The 18,987-nt window shown below is 38.7% G+C and overlaps 1 protein-coding gene across 1 annotated transcript; it reads left to right on the plus strand.

Moving 5' to 3' along the window:
• Positions 1-3,887: 3,887 nt before the first annotated feature.
• Positions 3,888-12,155, plus strand: wdr32 (WD repeat domain 32). Its single transcript, XM_037746326.1, has 7 exons — positions 3,888-4,558; positions 7,848-7,961; positions 8,243-8,440; positions 8,893-9,095; positions 9,225-9,305; positions 9,416-9,561; positions 11,190-12,155. Exons 1-7 carry the CDS (start codon positions 4,077-4,079, stop codon positions 11,559-11,561), a joined length of 1,596 nt encoding a protein of 531 aa, XP_037602254.1. The 5' UTR covers positions 3,888-4,076; the 3' UTR covers positions 11,562-12,155.
• The last annotated feature ends 6,832 nt before the right edge of the window (positions 12,156-18,987 follow it).

Below are 18,987 nucleotides of genomic sequence, written 5' to 3' on the forward strand. Positions count from 1 at the left end.
CACTGACAGAATCAGGAGAAACTCTGAGAGGCTCGGGGGCTTTTTGGATGAACTCGGAGTCGGACGTGCAACCGTGCGTAAAAGCGCGCACCGGACTCCGAGCGCAGCATCCCGCATACTTCTCATTTTTGCAGTCTGCAACCCGAAAGAGTGCAACTGTTTGCAACTGCTCTCCTTTATGTATGAGGAGTCAGGGTGCAAGTGTGCGCGCGTGCACGTTGGTACATGTGTGACGCGTGCGTAAAGGTATGTAACCCAGTAGCCAGTCTCTGCCTCATTCACCCTCCAAGTCTCAACAACTGCTACATCCATATACAACGCACCTTGTCGCCAGTTCTCCATAATTAGTAACGTTTAAACACATTCATAAAAGTTCTTAATTAGGATTTCATTTTAATTCTTCACTTCGTATGTATAGAGGGGTTTTTGACACCGAAGCGAAGTTGGCGGAGGAATACACACAATTAACTCCAAAGAGCGCACAGCCACACACACACACACACACACACACACACACACACACACACTCACACTCACTCACACACACACATCCTCACTCACACACACACATCCTCACTCACACACACACACACACTCACACACACACATCCTCACTCACACACACACACTCACACACACACATCCTCACACACACACACACACTCACACACGCTCACTCACTCACTCACACACACACACACACACACACACACACACACACACACACACACACACTCACACACACTCACTCACTCACACACACACATCCTCACTCACACACACACATCCTCACTCACACACACACACACACTCACACACGCTCACTCACACACACACACACACACACACACACACACACACACACACACTCACACACACACACACACACACACACACACACACACACACACACACACTCACACACACACATCCTCACTCACACACACACACACACTCACACACGCTCACTCACTCACTCACACACACATCCTCACTCATACACACACACACACAACAGGGCACAGTGTCGAGGCATGCAAACATCAACACAAACTGTAATTTTGTCTCCCATTCAGTAGCTGTGCCTCCGGGCAGCGTCCTATTTGTGCAACTACTTGGCAGCAGCTGTTCATCACTGATATACTGTAAACATGGCATGCCAACTCAATACAGTTAAAAATGTCTGTCATCATTTTCCACTGGTGCCAGGGTAGGAAACAAAATGAGAATGAGAGAAAGATCTTCATCTTATCGATGTCCTTAGGTGGGACAGGTCTACCCCTTTAAATCACTTTAAAAACTCACTTTTTCTGTGATTTTAATTATGTTTTATGACATTTTAGTTGTTTTATTCTCTCGGTTTTTATGTGTTTAGTTTTTTGTTTTTAGTAAATGTCGTTATCGTTGTGTTTTAAATGTGTTCTATTTTTTTTTGAAAGGTGCTATATAAATAAAGATTATTATTATTATTATTATTATTATTATTACATGTAACCATGCATGTATCTTGCTGCCCATCTTGAACTCCCTGGCAGAAGAGATATTGTATCTCAGTGGGACCTTTCTGGTTAAATAAAGGATAAATAAATAAAAGTTATGATTTTTATGAGATATCGAATATTAGGTGTATACAAATAAGAACCGTGTAATCTAGGAATTATTAAGGTTGAATTAAAGCAGCAGTAGGTAGAAATGGAGCAAATATGATTCATAAAACAGTCACTATATCCTGACAGTAGTGGATGAGACAGGTAATAGGAAAAAAATATGCAACATGTTCTCACCTTTACCACCTTGTTGACAAGGCGACTTATTCTTTTTAAATGGAAACATGTTCTACCTCTGACTCACAATAGGTGGGTGAAAGATATGTTACTGTCCATTGGTTTGGAGAAACTTAGATTTTCAACTTAAGGGTTCCCTCAATTCTTTTGAAAAGACTTGGAAACCTCTGCTAAACCATAGTGAATCTCTGACCTTCTTGCCTGGTTGTGACGACTGAGCCTCCTTATTTGTTTTGTTGGACTGACGTTGTTGTTTTTTAATTTCTAATTGTTTACCTACTTTATTTTATTTATTTTATTTATTTTATTTATTTTATTTATTTTATTTATTTTATTTTTTATTCATTTATTATTATTTTTTTTTTTATTTATTTTTTTTTGTTTGTTTATTGTATGCATTTTATTACTTCATGTGCGTAGTGTGTTTTTAATTTTGGTGTCATTGCTGCTTTAAGTCTTGTTGTAAGTGTTTCCATTAGTGTGATATTGGTTATTTCCTTTATTGTTGGGGGTGGGAGGGTAAATGGTTTTTATTTTTATTTTTATTTTTATTTTTTCTTATTTTCTTAGTGTGATATTGCTTATTTCTTTATTGTTGGGGGTGGGAGGGTAAATGGTTTTTATTTTTATTTTTATTTTTATTTTTTCTTATTTTCTTAGTGTGATATTGCTTATTTCTTTATTGTTGGGTGTGGGAGGGAAAATGGATTTAAAATAGAAGACTACTTATTGCAATGTTCATCCAATTAAAAAAAGAAAGAAGTAGAAGCAGTATTTATCCAGTAGATGGCAGCAACCAACCTATGAATGCACCTGATAGTGGACAAGGAAGCGGAAATGCGTCATTTCTCTTTATTTTGCATTTGTTTTGGTGAGAAGAAAACTGTCAAGTCTGTTAGAATAAAAACATCCAACTTCCGACTGGGCGCTTCAGCATAAAACATTTATTGAGGAAAATTAATTTATTGACACGCAATTTAATTCACAAAAACAACAACACGTGAATAAAAAGAAGCTTTACAATGAACAATAAATAATTATAATGTGTTTTTGTTTTATTTAAAGGTCCCATATTATAAATAGTGAGATTTTCATGTATTTTATATTATAAAGCAGGTTTAAGTGATATATAAATACTGTTAAACTATCAAAATGTGCAATATATGGAGAAATGTGATGTCACAAATATTCAATATTTAGACCATTACACGGTTTTAAACAAAAACATTCTAAATGTGTCCCAGTTTATTTCCAGTTGCAGTGTATGTGAATAACATCAGCTGACAGGAAGTAAACATGGACCCAAACTGTTGCCTAGCAACGCAATTCCATTGCAATTCCGTTGAAATGCACTAAAACGGAGCGTTTCAGACAGGAGGGTGAATACAGGTATATACATGCAGACAGTATGAGGAAAATAATGTGTTTTTTTTAACATTACAGCATGTAAACATGTTCTAGTAGAAAAACAAAATACAAGTATGAACCTGAAAATGAGCACGAAATGGGACCTTTAAGGGTTCCCTCAATTCTTTTGAAAAGACTTGGAAACCTCTCCTAAACCATATTGAATCTCTGACCTTCTTGCCTGGTCGTCACGACTGAGCCTCCTTATTTGTTTTGTTGGATTGACGTTGTTGTTTTTTAATTTCCAATTGTTTACCTACTTTAATTATTTTATTTTATTTCATTTCATTTCATTTATTTACTTACTTATTAAATGTACTTATTTATTTTATTTAATTTTATTTAATTTTATTTAATTTTATTTATTTACTTACTTACTTATTAAATGTACTTATTTATTTTATTTTATTTATTTATTTACTTACTTATTAAATGTCCTTATTTAATTTAATTTAATTTAATTTAATTTAATTTAATTAATTAATTAATTAATTAATTAATTAATTAACTTATTAAATGTACTTATTTATTATTAATTTTGTGTGTATATGTGTGTATATTGTATGTGTTTCACCAAAACTTGAATACAAAAACAATTTAAAATGAACAATAAATAACTCTAACATGATTTTGTTTTATTTAACAAACAAGCACATGTAAAACTCATGTGGAAGTTTTATTTTGAAGGGCTAAAAGTCTGTGGTCTTCCGGTCTATTTTAAGCTAGCTGTGTTTGTGTTGACGCTCGAGAGAAGTCTCACTAAAGATATCATTAGCAGGTAAAGATCCGCCGCCATGGCAACATAAAGACCCGGGAGAAGCCGCGGTTAGATGCTCGGTAGGTGACCGGAGACAGTGAACCTCAGACGGGCTGTGAGAAGCTACAATGAGCGACAGCGAGGACGCCGACGAGTCTCCGCAGGACCAGGACCAGGACCAGGAGCAGGACAGGCCCAACAACAGCGGCTCCGACAAAGAGGACGAGCCGGACATCGACGACTCCGACGGGGATGATGACATCGCTCCGAGGGTCTCTCCGTCACCGCCGGGGAGCGGTGGAACCAGGCCGGAGCGCAGAGCGAGGTCTCCGGCGGGGGAGCAGCGAGAGGAGCCGCCGCGCTGTGATCCGACCACCGAGCAGCAGGAGCAGCAGACGGGCACCGGAGAGGGCATCATCCGCCGGGGGAACAGCCTGTTTTCCTGGCTGCAGAGCAGGACTATAAGACGGGGGGTGTTTGTGGACCCAGCCAGGGAGAACTTCAGGACAATGACCAGTTTATACTGCTCCATGAACCCGGCTGCGGAGTCTGTGAACCTCAGCACGCAGACACACGGAGCCGTGTTCAACCTGGAGTACTCTCCGGACGGGTAAGACGAGCTCTGGGCTCTTTATGTTAGGCCTTTCACCCAGAGGTCATGTTCACATGGGTTCATGGGAAATATGTTGAAATGTGATACAGTGCATTGGATGAAAGGGTAAACTGCATCATCAATTCATCCTCATATGCTTCCATCTCTCTGAATACCTCACCATGCAAGGACCACTTCATATAATGCATGTAGGAAAGCCCACTGATTTATATTTATGTTGAAACACATTACAGATTTAGTTATAAACTGACATTTCATGCATGTCTCGAAAGTCTTGCAAAAGCCCCTCACAGTAAGCACAACTAATGATGATTTTAGGCCTTTCACCCAGAGGTCATGTTCACAGGGTTCCTGCAAAATATTTTGAAATGTGATATAGTGCATTGGATAAAGGGTCTGGAAATTGCTTGAATTGCATCATCAATTCATCCTCATATGCTTCCATCTCTCTCTGGACACCTCACCATGCAAGGACCACTTCATATAATGCATGCAGGAAAGCCCACTGATTTATATTTATGTTGAAACATATTAAAGATTTAGTTATAACAATTTGAATTGCATGCATGTCTGGAAAGTCTTGCAAAAGCCCCTCACACAGTAAGCACAACAAGGGTAAAATTGCCTGGAAAGTGCTTGAATTGCATCAATTCATCCTCATATGCTTCTTCCATCTCTCTGAACACCTCATCATCCAAGGACCACTTCTATAATGCATGCAATTGATTTATATTTATGTTGAAACATATTACAGATTTAGTTGACAACCAAAACATAACAATTTGAATTCCATGCATGTCTGGAAAGTCTTGCAAAAGCCCCTCACACAGTAAGCACAACAAGGGTAAAATTGCCTGGAAAGTGCTTGAATTGCATCAATTCATCCTCATATGCTTCTTCCATCTCTCTGAACACCTCATCATCCAAGGACCACTTCACATAATGCATGTAGGAAAGCCCACTTGATTTATAAACTTGGAAAAAAAGTTGAAATATATTAAAGATTTAGTTATAAACTGACAATCTACTAAAACATAACAATTTGAATTTCATGCATGTCTCGAAAGTCTTGCAAAAGCCCCTCACACAGTAAGCACAACAAGGGTAAAATTGCATCATCAATTCATCCTCAAATGCTCCCATCTCTCTGAACACCTCACCATGCAAGGACCACTTCACATAATGCATGCAATTGATTTATATTTGTATGTTGAAACATTTTACAGATTTAGTTGATAATCAAAACATAACAATTTGAATTCTATGCATGTCTCGAAAGTCTTGCAAAAGCCCCTCGCTTAGTAAGCACAACTAATGATGATTTTAGGCCTTTCACCCAGAGGTCTTGTTCGCAGGGTTCACAGGAAAATCTTTGAAATGTGATACAGTGCATTGGATAAAGGGTAAAATTGCCTGGAAAGTGCTTGAATTGCATCATCAATATATGCTTCCATCTCTCTGAACACCTCATCATCCAAGGACCACTTCATATAATGCATGCAGGAAAGCCCACTGATTTATATTTATTAGTTTGAACATATTACAGATTTAGTTGACAACCAAAACATAACAATTTGAATTCCATACATGTCTCGAAAGTCTTGCAAAAGCCACTCACACAGTAAGCACAACAAGGGTAAAATTGCCTGGAAAGTGCTTGAATTGCATCAATTCATCCTCATATGCTTCTTCCATCTCTCTGAACACTCACCATGCAAGGACCACTTCATATAATGCATGTAGGAAAGCCCACTGATTTATATTTATGTTGAAACACATTACAGATTTAGTTATAAACTGACATTTCATGCATGTCTCGAAAGTCTTGCAAAAGCCCCTCACAGTAAGCACAACTAATGATGATGTTAGGCCTTTCACCCAGAGGTCATGTTCACAGGGTTCCTGCAAAATATTTTGAAATGTGATATAGTGCATTGGATAAAGGGTCTGGAAATTGCTTGAATTGCATCATCAATTCATCCTCATATGCTTCCATCTCTCTCTGGACACCTCACCATCCAAGGTGCACTTCATATAATGCATGTAGGAAAGCCTACTTAATTTATATTTATGTTGAAACACATTACAGATTTAGTTATAAACTGACAACCAAAACATAACAATGTCATGCATGTCTCGAAAGTCTTGCAAAAGCCACTCACAGTAAGCACTGGGTTCACAGGGTTCCTGGGAAATCTTTGAAATGTGATACAGTGCATTGGATAAAAGAGTAAATTGCATCATCAATTCATACTGAAATGCTCCCATCTCTCTGAACACCTCATCATCCAAGGACCACTTCTATAATGCATGCAATTGATTTATATTTATGTTGAAACATATTACAGATTTAGTTGACAACCAAAACATAACAATTTGAATTCCATGCATATCTCGAAAGTCTTGCAAAAGCCACTCACAGTAAGCAAAACAAGGGTAAAATTGCCTGGAAAGTGCTTGAATTGCATCATCAATATATGCTTCCATCTCTCTGAACACCTCACCATCCAAGGACCACTTCATATAATGCATGCAGGAAAGCCCACTTGATTTATATTTGTGTTGAAACACATTACAGATTTAGTTATAAACTGACAATCTACCAAAACATAACAATTTGAATTTCATGCATGTCTCGAAAGTCTTGCAAAAGCCACTCACACAGTAAGCACAACTAATGACTACATGCGGGGTTTAAGCCTCAGTGACCAGACAGCTACTAAATCCTGCAGTGAAACCAGGTCAAGCTGTCCAGTCTGGGCCTACTGTGTTTGTGGACTCATTGTGACAGCAGGACAAAACACACATCCTCCCTGCACAATGAAGGTTTTTTGTGGAAAATGCTTCTTTTTTTTTATTTAGCAGGCGATGAAAACATCCAGAATCCTCTACAGTACATCTGATGTCATGTTATGACACAGTTTTAATAACCGTATTCACACTATTACAACTGTTGATGCACAATGCTTTTGCATCACAGTCAACTGTAAGGAGATTGGGCATTTTTCCTTATTTATATATACATAGATGCTATAATATTTTCCCATTTATACTTCCAAAATATATTTATGTGAGTGTGCTATTATCTCTTTGAGTATTTCATGTATTATTTAAATCATATATCTTGAATCTAAGTTAGAAGTTGTTCTTGTGGCCACTGTGTGTATGTGTTGAAAAGCACGATAAGGATAATGTTCCAAAACAAAGATTCTTCTATAACACGACCAAATAGATCCTCTTCCTCTTGTATGTTTACGAGCGTCTCTGGTTTGTCTGCTGTGCTCAGGTCGGTGCTGACTGTGGCCTGCGAGCAGACTGAGGTCCTGCTGTTTGATCCCATCTCATCCAGACACATCAAGACCCTGACGGAGGCCCACGAGGACTGCGTCAACAACATAAGGTGCATTTCTCTAATCGTAAATCATCCGGGGAGGGTTTATAGAGTCAGCATGCAACATCCTGCATCTCACACCAGGGAAGGGACCGAGAGGGAGTTGAAGCTCAAAGCAGTGAAACATAATAAGATTCAGGATGGCGACATGATCGCTTAAATCGTCTTTATTGGTCAAAGTGTCAGGATATGAAGTGCAGAGGCCGATAAAAACATGCTGCCGTCTTGAATCATGTCTGCGGAGAATACTAAATGAATCCCCTTACTGACTGTCTGTCTGTGCCCTGCAGGTTTTTGGACAATCGTTTGTTTGCCACCTGCTCCGACGACACCACTATTGCATTGTGGGATCTCCGTAAGCTGAACTCAAAGGTTTGCTCGTTGCACGGCCACGCCAGCTGGGTGAAGAACATCGAGTACGACACCAACACTCGTCTCCTCGTCACGTCTGGCTTTGACGGAAACGTTATCACGTGGGACACTAACAGGTTTGTGTGTGTAGATGTTGAAAATTAGGAATATTTAAGGTGAATATGTCTTTGTATTCTCTTTTTGAAATGATCAGTGATCGAACAAATACTATAAAATGTTTACATATGTACTGTATACATTATGTTGCCTTTATGATATCATAAGGAAACATTCATTATTATAGTAATAATAATAATTTTTTGATTAATCAAATAATTGGAGAGTCCCAAAAATGTCAAGTTTCTAGAGACCACGGTGATGTTTTCATCCAATAAACAGTCCAAAACCCCTAATATATTATATTCATTCAACCCTATTCTCTCCTAAAGAACTACCCAAAGATGATGAGTTTCTGTAACTCTAGACAACCAGTTTCACCGTGAATTTTTCCCTCATTTTTCATCACACTGAATTATTTAAGACATCAAAACTGCCTGTTAAGCCGTCTGTAAACGTCCTTCCCCTGCAGGTTTACAGAGGACGGCTGCCCGCACAAAAAGTTCTTCCACACCCGTTACCTGATGAGGATGCGTCTGACGCCCGACTGTTCCAAGATGCTCATCTCCACTTCCTCGGGGTATCTGCTCATCCTCCACGACCTGGACCTCACCCAGTCCCTCGAGGTGGGCAGCTACCGCATGCTGCGAGCACGACGGACGCCCCTCAGCTCAGGTCAGATCACCGTCACCCTGAACACTTTAAAAAACAAAACATTCTGCTCACATTTCATATAATTATTTCACACAGTTTTTAGCTATTAGATTAAAGAAAATGATTTGTGACACTGTTGTGCTTCTGTAGATGGAGGCACGTCAGCGTCCAGGTCAGCTGGAACTCCTCGCCAGGGAAATGACTCCAGCAAGATCCACCCTCCTAGAGAAGGTCAGAGACGATCACGGTGTAAAACTGAATAATAGATGTCATCTGAAGTCCTGCCAAAGTAATAAAGATGAAGACTATAACGTTCAAATGACTTAACTTTGTTCTCGCAGGTCTTTCTCCCAGAAACAGCCTGGAGGTTTTGACTCCAGAGATCCCCGGAGAGAGAGACCGAGGGAACTGCATCACCTCCCTGCAGCTCCATCCGAAAGGCTGGGCCACGCTCATCCGATGCTCCAGCAACATGGACGACCAGGAGGTGAGAAACACCTGTTATCTTAAATATGTTTGAAAGAGATGATCCTAAATTTAGTTTATTTAATCACCTCGTCTCCATCTCCATGTTTTATAGAGCTAAAAAGCAAAGTGAGACACCTTTTTAGGCACATACATCGATGACGTACTTTATCACCTTTGTTGGTGCACTATAGGAATTGCAGCATACTGACTGAACGGTGTATTTTTTATACTTATGTCGAAGCAATACCTGAGTTTTGTTACCGATACCTTAACAATACTTTTAAAATACCTTATATAAACATGTTTTACTACAAAGGTTTTAACAAAAGAAACCAAAGTTCACAAATGATAATTGTCTAAACACAAACAGCCATTTACTAAATTTAAAGTAAAGAATATTACGACTTTAGTTTGCCTTTTATTGTGGCTACTTCAAGCAGATCATTCTGTCAAAATATTAATTTTCTCTATGTCCAAATTCATTCTTAAAGAAGAATATAAGAGAATTTGTACTCCTTCAGTGGAGTTCTGCTGTTGAATGATTATGTGAATCATCACCAGCAGACAGCCACTAATGGTTGGTTGGTGTCTCTGTTGGTCCAGTGACGCCACCAACATGATTAGCAGTTTCAGACACTGACTACGTTTACATGCACAAAGTATTAATCCGAAGAAGACAATATTCCTACTAAGCTGTTTACATGGCTAATGAAAATGAGTATTCCACTAATATTCCTGTTTACATGCCGGCGTGCATACTCCGATTAATATACTCCAGTTAACGTAACCGGTGGCGGACTTGTTCGACCGTGCGAACACAGCCTCCCTCTTTCATTCCTTCAACCACCTTTTTGAAAAGGTCGGCATTGCGATATTTTCAAATATTAAAAAATCTGTTGATATCCAATCAATCAATCAATCAAACTTTATTTATATAGCACCTTTCAAACAAGTAAAATGCAATTAAAAGTGCTGTACAGACGATTGACAAAAATATAGTGTTAAAAATGGATTTAGAGACTAATGCACGCCAAAACAACCAATATAAAAGTTCATTGAATAAGAAAGCAATAAGAGATGGGTATTTAAAATTATAAAAGATAAATAAAAATACAAGGAAATCAAAATAAATAAACAAAAATTATGAAACTACACAAAATAAGCTGATTTTATTAAAATAATAAAATTGACAAAATAAAATAGAATAAAAAAGATAATAATGATCAGCAATAAAATGTAGAAAATATAAAAAATAAAATAGAGTAAAATAAACACTATAATGATGATGATAAATAAAATAAGTCTTTCATAATGTTTAGAAGTATGTGTGTTTCTTCTTCCGACCAGAAATGTGGGCTTTTCTTTTGGGCATGCATCTCTGCAAACTGTCGGCTGATTAGTTTGTGTTCAACGCACAGAGAGCTGGACGTAAACAGGCAAGAGGCCGTGTGTTGCAAACCTACGTAAAAACCCAATTGAGACACATATTCCTAATACTCTGTTTACGTGTCCAAAGAATGCTCCTAAAACCTGAATAATATCGACTAATCCCACATGTCTCAATCAGAAAATTCTCCATTTGGAATAAGGCCTAATTCAGGATATCCAAACATTTAAATGACCCGTATCAAATTCTTCTCTCTCCAGTGGACGTGTGTGTATGAGTTCCAGGAGGGAGCGCCCACCCGCCCGCTGGTCTCCCCCCGCTGCTCCCTCCGCCTCACCCACTACATCGAGGAGGCCAACGTTGGCCGGGGCTACATCAAAGAGTTGTGTTTCAGCCCGGACGGACGACTCATCTGCTCCCCGTATGGCTACGGCGTCCGCCTGCTGGCCTTCGACGAGAGCTGCGGCGAGCTGATCGACTGCATGCCCGTCCAGACCAGCTGCCTCAGGGAGATCCGCTCCATCTACTCGCACAGCGACGTGGTGCTCACCACCAAGTTCTCCCCGACGCACTGCCAGCTGGCCTCGGGCTGCCTCAGCGGACGCGTCGCTCTTTACCAGCCCAAGTTTTAGCAAAGAACAATGCGCTGCAGACCTGGCTGAAGTCGTGCTAATCAGGGTTCCTGCACAGATCTGGAAATATGTAGAAGAAGAACGCCCCGTACAACTACTTTTCTATGATTTTAAACTCCTAGCTTGCACAAAGACTATATCTACATAGTAATATGGCCTTCTTTGGTATAAATTATATCAAAACCATCAAAAGAAATTAAAATTTTCAAAATCTGAATCCTTAGAAACCCTGAATAACATTTCCTAGCATTTGTTTTAAAGTGCTCGAGTGGACCAGATGGGTGGGATTTACTGCATGCAGATATTTCAAACAGTCCTGCAGTTTAAATGGAATATTGTGATTCCTCTGGACAAACAATCTGTATGGAAAACTCCACCCATCTGGTACCTAAAAGGGATAAACCTTAAAAAATATATTCCAAGTACATCTAAACCCAGGTCTGCAGCTGTGAAACTGACTGAGTTTGTTTGGGTGGGAACTGTCAGCAGCTGAAAGGAAAAAATAAAGAAGACGACTCCAGCCTTGACCAGGAGGCTGCAGGAGTGGATTGAAAACTTTCAGCCTCTCTGACCCTGAACTTCAAGAAAAAATATTAAAAAAAGACAAATTGGGGCTTTGCAAAGCAGACTCCCATCCAGACTGAGGAGAGAGTTGGAAGTCCGAACCTTGAAGCTCAAGAGATGCAACACGGCATCAATCAAAAACAAACTCTGTGCTCTTTTTCATACTAAAGATTTTGGTCTCTAAAGCAGTAGAAACTTATTTTGAGACTCGGCACATCCACATGTTGCTGTCTCGGGACAAAAACACTAAGGATGCAAAACAAACAGACCGATTTAATCCAACCAACAAGACAAACAGGAAACAGGCGCTTGTGTCTGTCGTCTGTCGTCGATCGTCTTGCTCTGCTCTGCTCATGCCTTCTTCACAGGTGCTGCTTCTCTGCTCATACAATCTGACCTTTGACCCTCCCGACTTCAAGGACCTCATCATCAACGCCTTTACCCACCTGTTTCTCTTTGTTCTCCATCTCCACCCCGTTTCCGCCTTCATGGTCTTTAGTGGTTTAGGTTTTTAGCGGGTTTTTATTGGTGTGTTAATGTTGGCACTACTTGTTCACGGTGTTTCATTTGATTCTTCACTTTTTTAGGACTAGCTATGTTGGACTCACTCCTCATTTCTCCTTCACAGGTTGTGTGTTTTTATCTTAAGCCTGTGAATGGAAACTCCATGCTGTCTGGACAATAGAAAAGTCCAGCTGCTGTCATTATCTCCGTTTTCAAAGTATCCCACCTTGACATTTTCCAGACCCACTTTCTGTGCAAGATTTTCATACTTTTGCGAAGGAAATGCTCTTTACAATTACATATTTCTTCCCTGAATGAGGCTGGCATTATTCTGTATTTTCTTACATGGAACTCAAGATTTCCCTACCGTGTCTGTGGTAGCCCATTGGTTCCCACTGAAGATGTAAATCTTTAAAAATAGCTCACAAATACACAGTTTCATTTTCAGAAAAGGCTCAGTAATTTCCTAAAACATCTGGCTGCTGTAGTTTGTAGTGAACATTACTCAAACAGGAGTAAACAGTGATGTTGTTGTGGACTACTTTCAGCTGTGGAGAAATACACAACTAGTATTCCAGTGAGTATTCACGGCAGCAGGATGGTGTATATATGACTGATACAAAAAGTACAGCGTCTATGTTCATAGCATAGACTATATAAAGATGGATGACGCGTCTCCACTTCCTCCCACTGTGCAGAAGTGAAGCAAAAATATCCCAGATACAGGAGCAGCCATCTGGAGATTTTGACGTCATTTGGAGCCAGAGTCTGCACAGTAGTGATCAGCTGCCAATCATGACGTCTCACCCCCTTTTATAGCATCAAATAACTAATTAAAACCAAACTTATCAAAAAAAACAACACTTTAACATACATCAGCGTGATAAGATCTAACTAAAATGACAGAAACCATCTTTGACTTCTTAATTTGGCCCATGTCCCATCCACTAACATGGAGGGGCCGGGGTTTATGACCTGGCTATACTGCAGCCAGCCACCAGGGGGCGATTCAGATGTTTTGGCTTCACTTTTGGGGAGCCGTCATGTTGTCCATCTTTATGGTGCCTTCAAATGATACTCGTGAGTTTGTGTTTACAACATGGGAAGTCATGTACACAATATGTTTGGCGTTCAAAACGTGAGAACACCGCTGCTAAGCAATGGCAATATTATCGTTACTGTCGGCATCTAGAAGCCACAGAGGCTAACTATTTAGCAAGCTAGCAAGCAGGTAACATAATGCAGGAAATGAAAATGCATAATGACAGAGGAAAAAAATGAGGCCGTTTGGAATATCAACATTTTCCTCAGACATATTATAAAATTACGGGAAAAAAAACAGACTAAAATTACGATATATTAAAGGTCCCATATTATAAAAAAAGTTAGATTCAAGTGAGAGTTTAGTTTTTTTATTATAAAGCAGGCTTAAGTCCTATATAAATACTGTGAAAGTATCGAAACACTCAATCCACAGGGAAATAGACACAGCCCGTATTCAGAAACTCTGCATTTGAAACAAGCTGTCAGGATTTCTGTCCATTTGTGATGTCACGAATATACAATATTTAGACCCTTGACACAATTTTAAACGTAAAACATTCTAAATGTGTCCCAGTATATTCCTGGTTGCAGTGGATGTGAATGTCATCAGCTGACAGGAAGTACACATGGACCCCAACTGTTGCCTAGCAACGCAATTCTGTTGCAATTCCGTCAAAATGCGCTAAAACGGAGCGTTTCAGACAGACGGTAAATACAGGCATTTTCAGGCTCAAAATATGAGGAAAATAAAGGGTTTTTTTAACATTACAGCATATAAACATGTTCTAGTAGAAACACCAAATACAAGTATGGACCTGAAAATGAGCATAATATGGGACCTTTAACTTATTATGTACCAAAGAATTAACTTCCATGGCCTCCGCCATTTCTGACAACGTCAACAAACGTATCACAACTCGTGAACTCAGAGTTTTCAGAAACTTTCCATTTACGAGGTTGTGAATACCACAAGAGGGGGGCGTGAACACGGTAAACATGACCACATTTGAAGGCACCAATATGTACCGAGTCTAAGGTATCAGAGATCAGTATTTGGCCACATAGGCAATACTTAGTAGAATCAGTTCATAGCTGGTATTGGTTTTTCATGGTATTTATTGACACTAAGAATATAGAGAATATTGCCAGCCTCATCCTTTAATTTAACAGCTTGTTGACCAACAATTTTTGTCAGAGGAAGTTGCCTCAGCATCGTTCGTTTAATCTTTACAGGATGAAATTGTTGCCAAGAAACATTTGACTTGCTTTTCGACCTTGTACCTCATTTTGTTGGTTTTCAGAAGAGAGTGTTGATCCACATCAGTGTTTGATTTTTCTTCCCCCCTTCCCCCCTGCTTCACATCCAGTTTCTCATTTTTACAATGTTGTCATAAAGGTGACCAATCAGGTCTTTTTTCCTCTCTGAGGACCGGATGGTTTGCTTTGACTGTTACAGTATCGGCAACTATTGCTTTTGTGTTTCCAACCAGTGTAGTATGTATAGCTGCTGTAAGAGCCAAGCACACACGCATGGATGTCACTCCTCTTAATGTAAACTGGTTAATACTGACTGACTGCAGAATAGATATTAGGTAAAGAAAAGATAGACATTAGCGTATACTACTATGCATACGAGCCTTTATGAAGATTCTCCTTTCTTATTTATACCAGGGTGATGATGCTCTCTGTGGAACTGTCAGATGCCAAAATATGTTTTGCTTGGACGAGACAGTGTTTCTCCTCTGTAGTGTAACTGTGAGCTGAGAACTAAAGGTGAACATCTGATATTATGGATAAAAAATAATTGACATTTTGGGTATATGTTTATACTTTTTCTTACAGAGAGTTAGATGAGCGGATTGATACTTGCCCTCAGACTTGATTTAACTTAGCACAAAGACAGAAAACAGGAAAAACAGCTATCCTGGCTCAACCCAACAGTCACAAAATCCTCCTAACAGCACCTCTTATGATCATTAATTAACATATTACATCTCTTATGTTTAATCCGCATAAAACAGAAGTGTAAAACCGAAAATTCGTCGTTTTGAAACAGACTTTTACCTGGTTGGGACCAGAAACTTTCTGGAGTCTCCGCTGGTTGCCAGGCAACCAAACTACCAAGACATAGTCCAGGATATAAACCCAGTAAAACGGGGATTTTGTCGCTTTTACATTTCAGTTTTTGTACGAATGAAGTAAACGACATATAATGTGTTAATTAGCGTGTGTTGGTAAATGTGTTTTGTTGCAGTTAGAGCAGGGGTCAGCAACCTTTACTATCAAAAGAGCCATTTTAGGCAAAAATAACCAAATAATAATCTGTCTGGAGCCGCAAAACATTTGAGCATTGTGATGAAGGTAACACAGTTTATAGTCTAAGTATATAGTATATAAGTCTAATGCAGTGAGGGACAAAGAGCAAATGTACTACGGAGTATTAGGGCCACATTGAGGGAAAAAATATCTGAGATTTCCAGAATAAAGTCAAAATATTATGAGAAAAAAGTCGGATATTATGACTTTATTCTCATAATATTATGACCTTATTCTCATAATATTATGACTGTATTCTCATAATATTATGACCTTATTCTCGTAATATTATTACTTTATTCTCATAATATTATGACTTTATTCTCATAATATTATTACTTTATTCTCATAATATTATGACTTTATTCTCATAATATTATGACCTTATTCTCGTAATATTATGACCTTATTCTCATAATATTATGACCGTATTCTCATAATATTATGACTTTATTCTCATAATATTATGACCTTATTCTCGTAATATTCTGACCTTATTCTCATAATATTATGACTTTATTCTCATAATATTATGACCTTATTCTCATAATATTATGACCGTATTCTCATAATATTATGACTTTATTCTCATAATATTATGACCTTATTCTAGAAATCTCAGATTTATTTTTTTTCCTCAATGTGGCCCTAATACTCCGTCGTACCATAGACCTCGACAATGATATATAAAATTGAAAATGTAAACAAAAAAATCGTTATTCATTTCCACTAATTTTTTTTTAAAAATCCACAGGGAGTCACTGGAGAGGAGCTAAAGAGCTGCAGGTTGCTGACCCCTGCTTTAGACAGAGCCAAGCTAGCTGTTTCCTACTGTTTCCACTTCTTGCTTAGCTAACTAAGCTTAACTAATCGGCTGTTAGCTGTAGCTAACCGTTGATAACCGTTGGTATCAGTCGTCTCGTCTATCCCACCACCAGAAATGGTTAGAAGCATATTTTCCCAAAATGTTTGAAAACAAAAATTAGCTCTGTGATTGATAAATGAATTCAGATTTGAGTTGAAAACATGTCTGAACACAGATGTAACTATATTCCTAATTCCCAGCTCACAACATGGTCCTGTTCATAATGAGGAAGGATGCTTTTAACACTTTGTACCTCAGTTAAACTGCTCAAAATGTGTGTGTTTCAGTCACTAATGGAGGAGTCCATTTCACTTTCAGTTCAGTCACATCTAGAACAACTCATTTCCCAAGTTACAGACATTTAAAAAGCCTAGAATGATTTCTAAGCTTATTTATAGCATTTACTGATTTGACTGAGCTGAAGGTTAAAGGACCAGCCATGCTTTATATTCAATGCTGCTTTTTATTTCACTTATATTCATAAGCTCTTCGGAGAGAAGTGTCTTATCTGTCATTTTCACTTCAGGTATAGCAACTAAAAAACCGGGTTCATTTTTATGAATTTGTTACTTTTTGTTTGTTCTTCAGTCCTGTTCTGGGTTTTAACCTGTATTCTGTTGTGTGGATTAATTGAATGTTCTCAGTAGTTCTGGTGTTAAATGTGCACTGTCACCTCAACCGATCACAGCTGGAATAAGGAGGGGTGGACAAGAGATGAAAAACTTGTTGAATTGCTCGCACTGTTATTCCCTAAATGGCTATACACAGCAAGTAATCCCAACAATGATACTAAAATGGTACTTATTATCACTGAAATAAAAAAGGTTAGCTTCTTTTGCACTGCTGACTCTTTGGTGTTTGAGTCCAGTATTTCGACCACCAGATGGCAGTCAAACTCAACCATTGGTTCCCAAACTAGGGGTCGTGACCCCTCAAGGGGTCATGAGATGATTTACAAATTCAGAAGGAAGAAATGTGTTTCTTTTTTGTTCAAACTTTCTTCTAATCTTTGCTTTTATCTTTTGATTACTGCATAATGTCACCTCTTCAGCCCTTATTTAGATTAAACAATCACATACTGGTTGAACTAGTCAAAATCAGATAAAAGCGGCGAAGCCCTAAGGATGACAAAGTCTGTTGTTCGGTCAGTCCATTAGTTTCATCCTGAAATATCTCAACATCTATTGAATGTATTGGCATGACATTTGGTACAGATATTCATGGTCCCCAGAGCTTGAATCCTGCTGACTTTGGTGATTTCCTGATCTTTTCTGTAGCACCACCATGAGGTTGGACTTTGTCATGAAATTTGGTTCAGACTTGCATGTTCCCATCAGGATGAATTTTACCAACTTCACATTTCACTGACTTTCCATCTCATTTCATCATCATCAGGAAAAAAAAAAATGTAATTGTCAAAGACTTTGATTTATTTGATATTATGTTCCTGCAATAGAGGATGCTGCAGTTTCAGGACTGCATTTCTAGGATTGCATTGCACCACGACCTCTTAAATTACATGTAATGTGTTAAATGTCGTGCCGCCACAATGGAAACAATTTAGGGTTAGGCAAAAAATTGGTTAGGTTTAGGAAACGATTATTTAAACTTAACTAAAATAGTAAATAATGAGTATTAAACAAGCATTTACATTGAAGACAGTAGGCTTGGAGAAAACTGGGGTCCTACTCGTGGTCCTAGGATTGCGGTCCTGATACTGCCACCCCCTCTATTGCAGGAGCATGCTACTCAATTTATGACCAAAGACCTGTAAAATGAACGACATTCCCATCGCCCTCAGCTGTGATTTTACTGTTTAGAGCTAATTATTAAATTAGTTTGCATGCAAACACATTGAACTAAGGAGGTGAATGTGGTAAGCATTATACCTGCCTAACATTAGCATGTGTAAGTACAGCCTCACAGAGCCACTAACATTGCTGTCGCCTCTTAGTCTTGTGAGTCTTCTTTCCTATTTTGCCAATCATCTCATGACCCTCATTTTTAATTTGTGACCCATTGGGAGGGTCCCAACCCCCAGATTTGGAACCACTGCTCTAGCAGCTTCATCCAGTTTTGGGCTGCTCTTCTACTTTTCTTCACCTTTGGTTCAGATTTAGACGCTAAAATATA

This window comes from Sebastes umbrosus, chromosome 16 (genome assembly GCF_015220745.1).
Source record: "Sebastes umbrosus isolate fSebUmb1 chromosome 16, fSebUmb1.pri, whole genome shotgun sequence".
NCBI classification, from domain to species: domain Eukaryota; kingdom Metazoa; phylum Chordata; class Actinopteri; order Perciformes; family Sebastidae; genus Sebastes; species Sebastes umbrosus.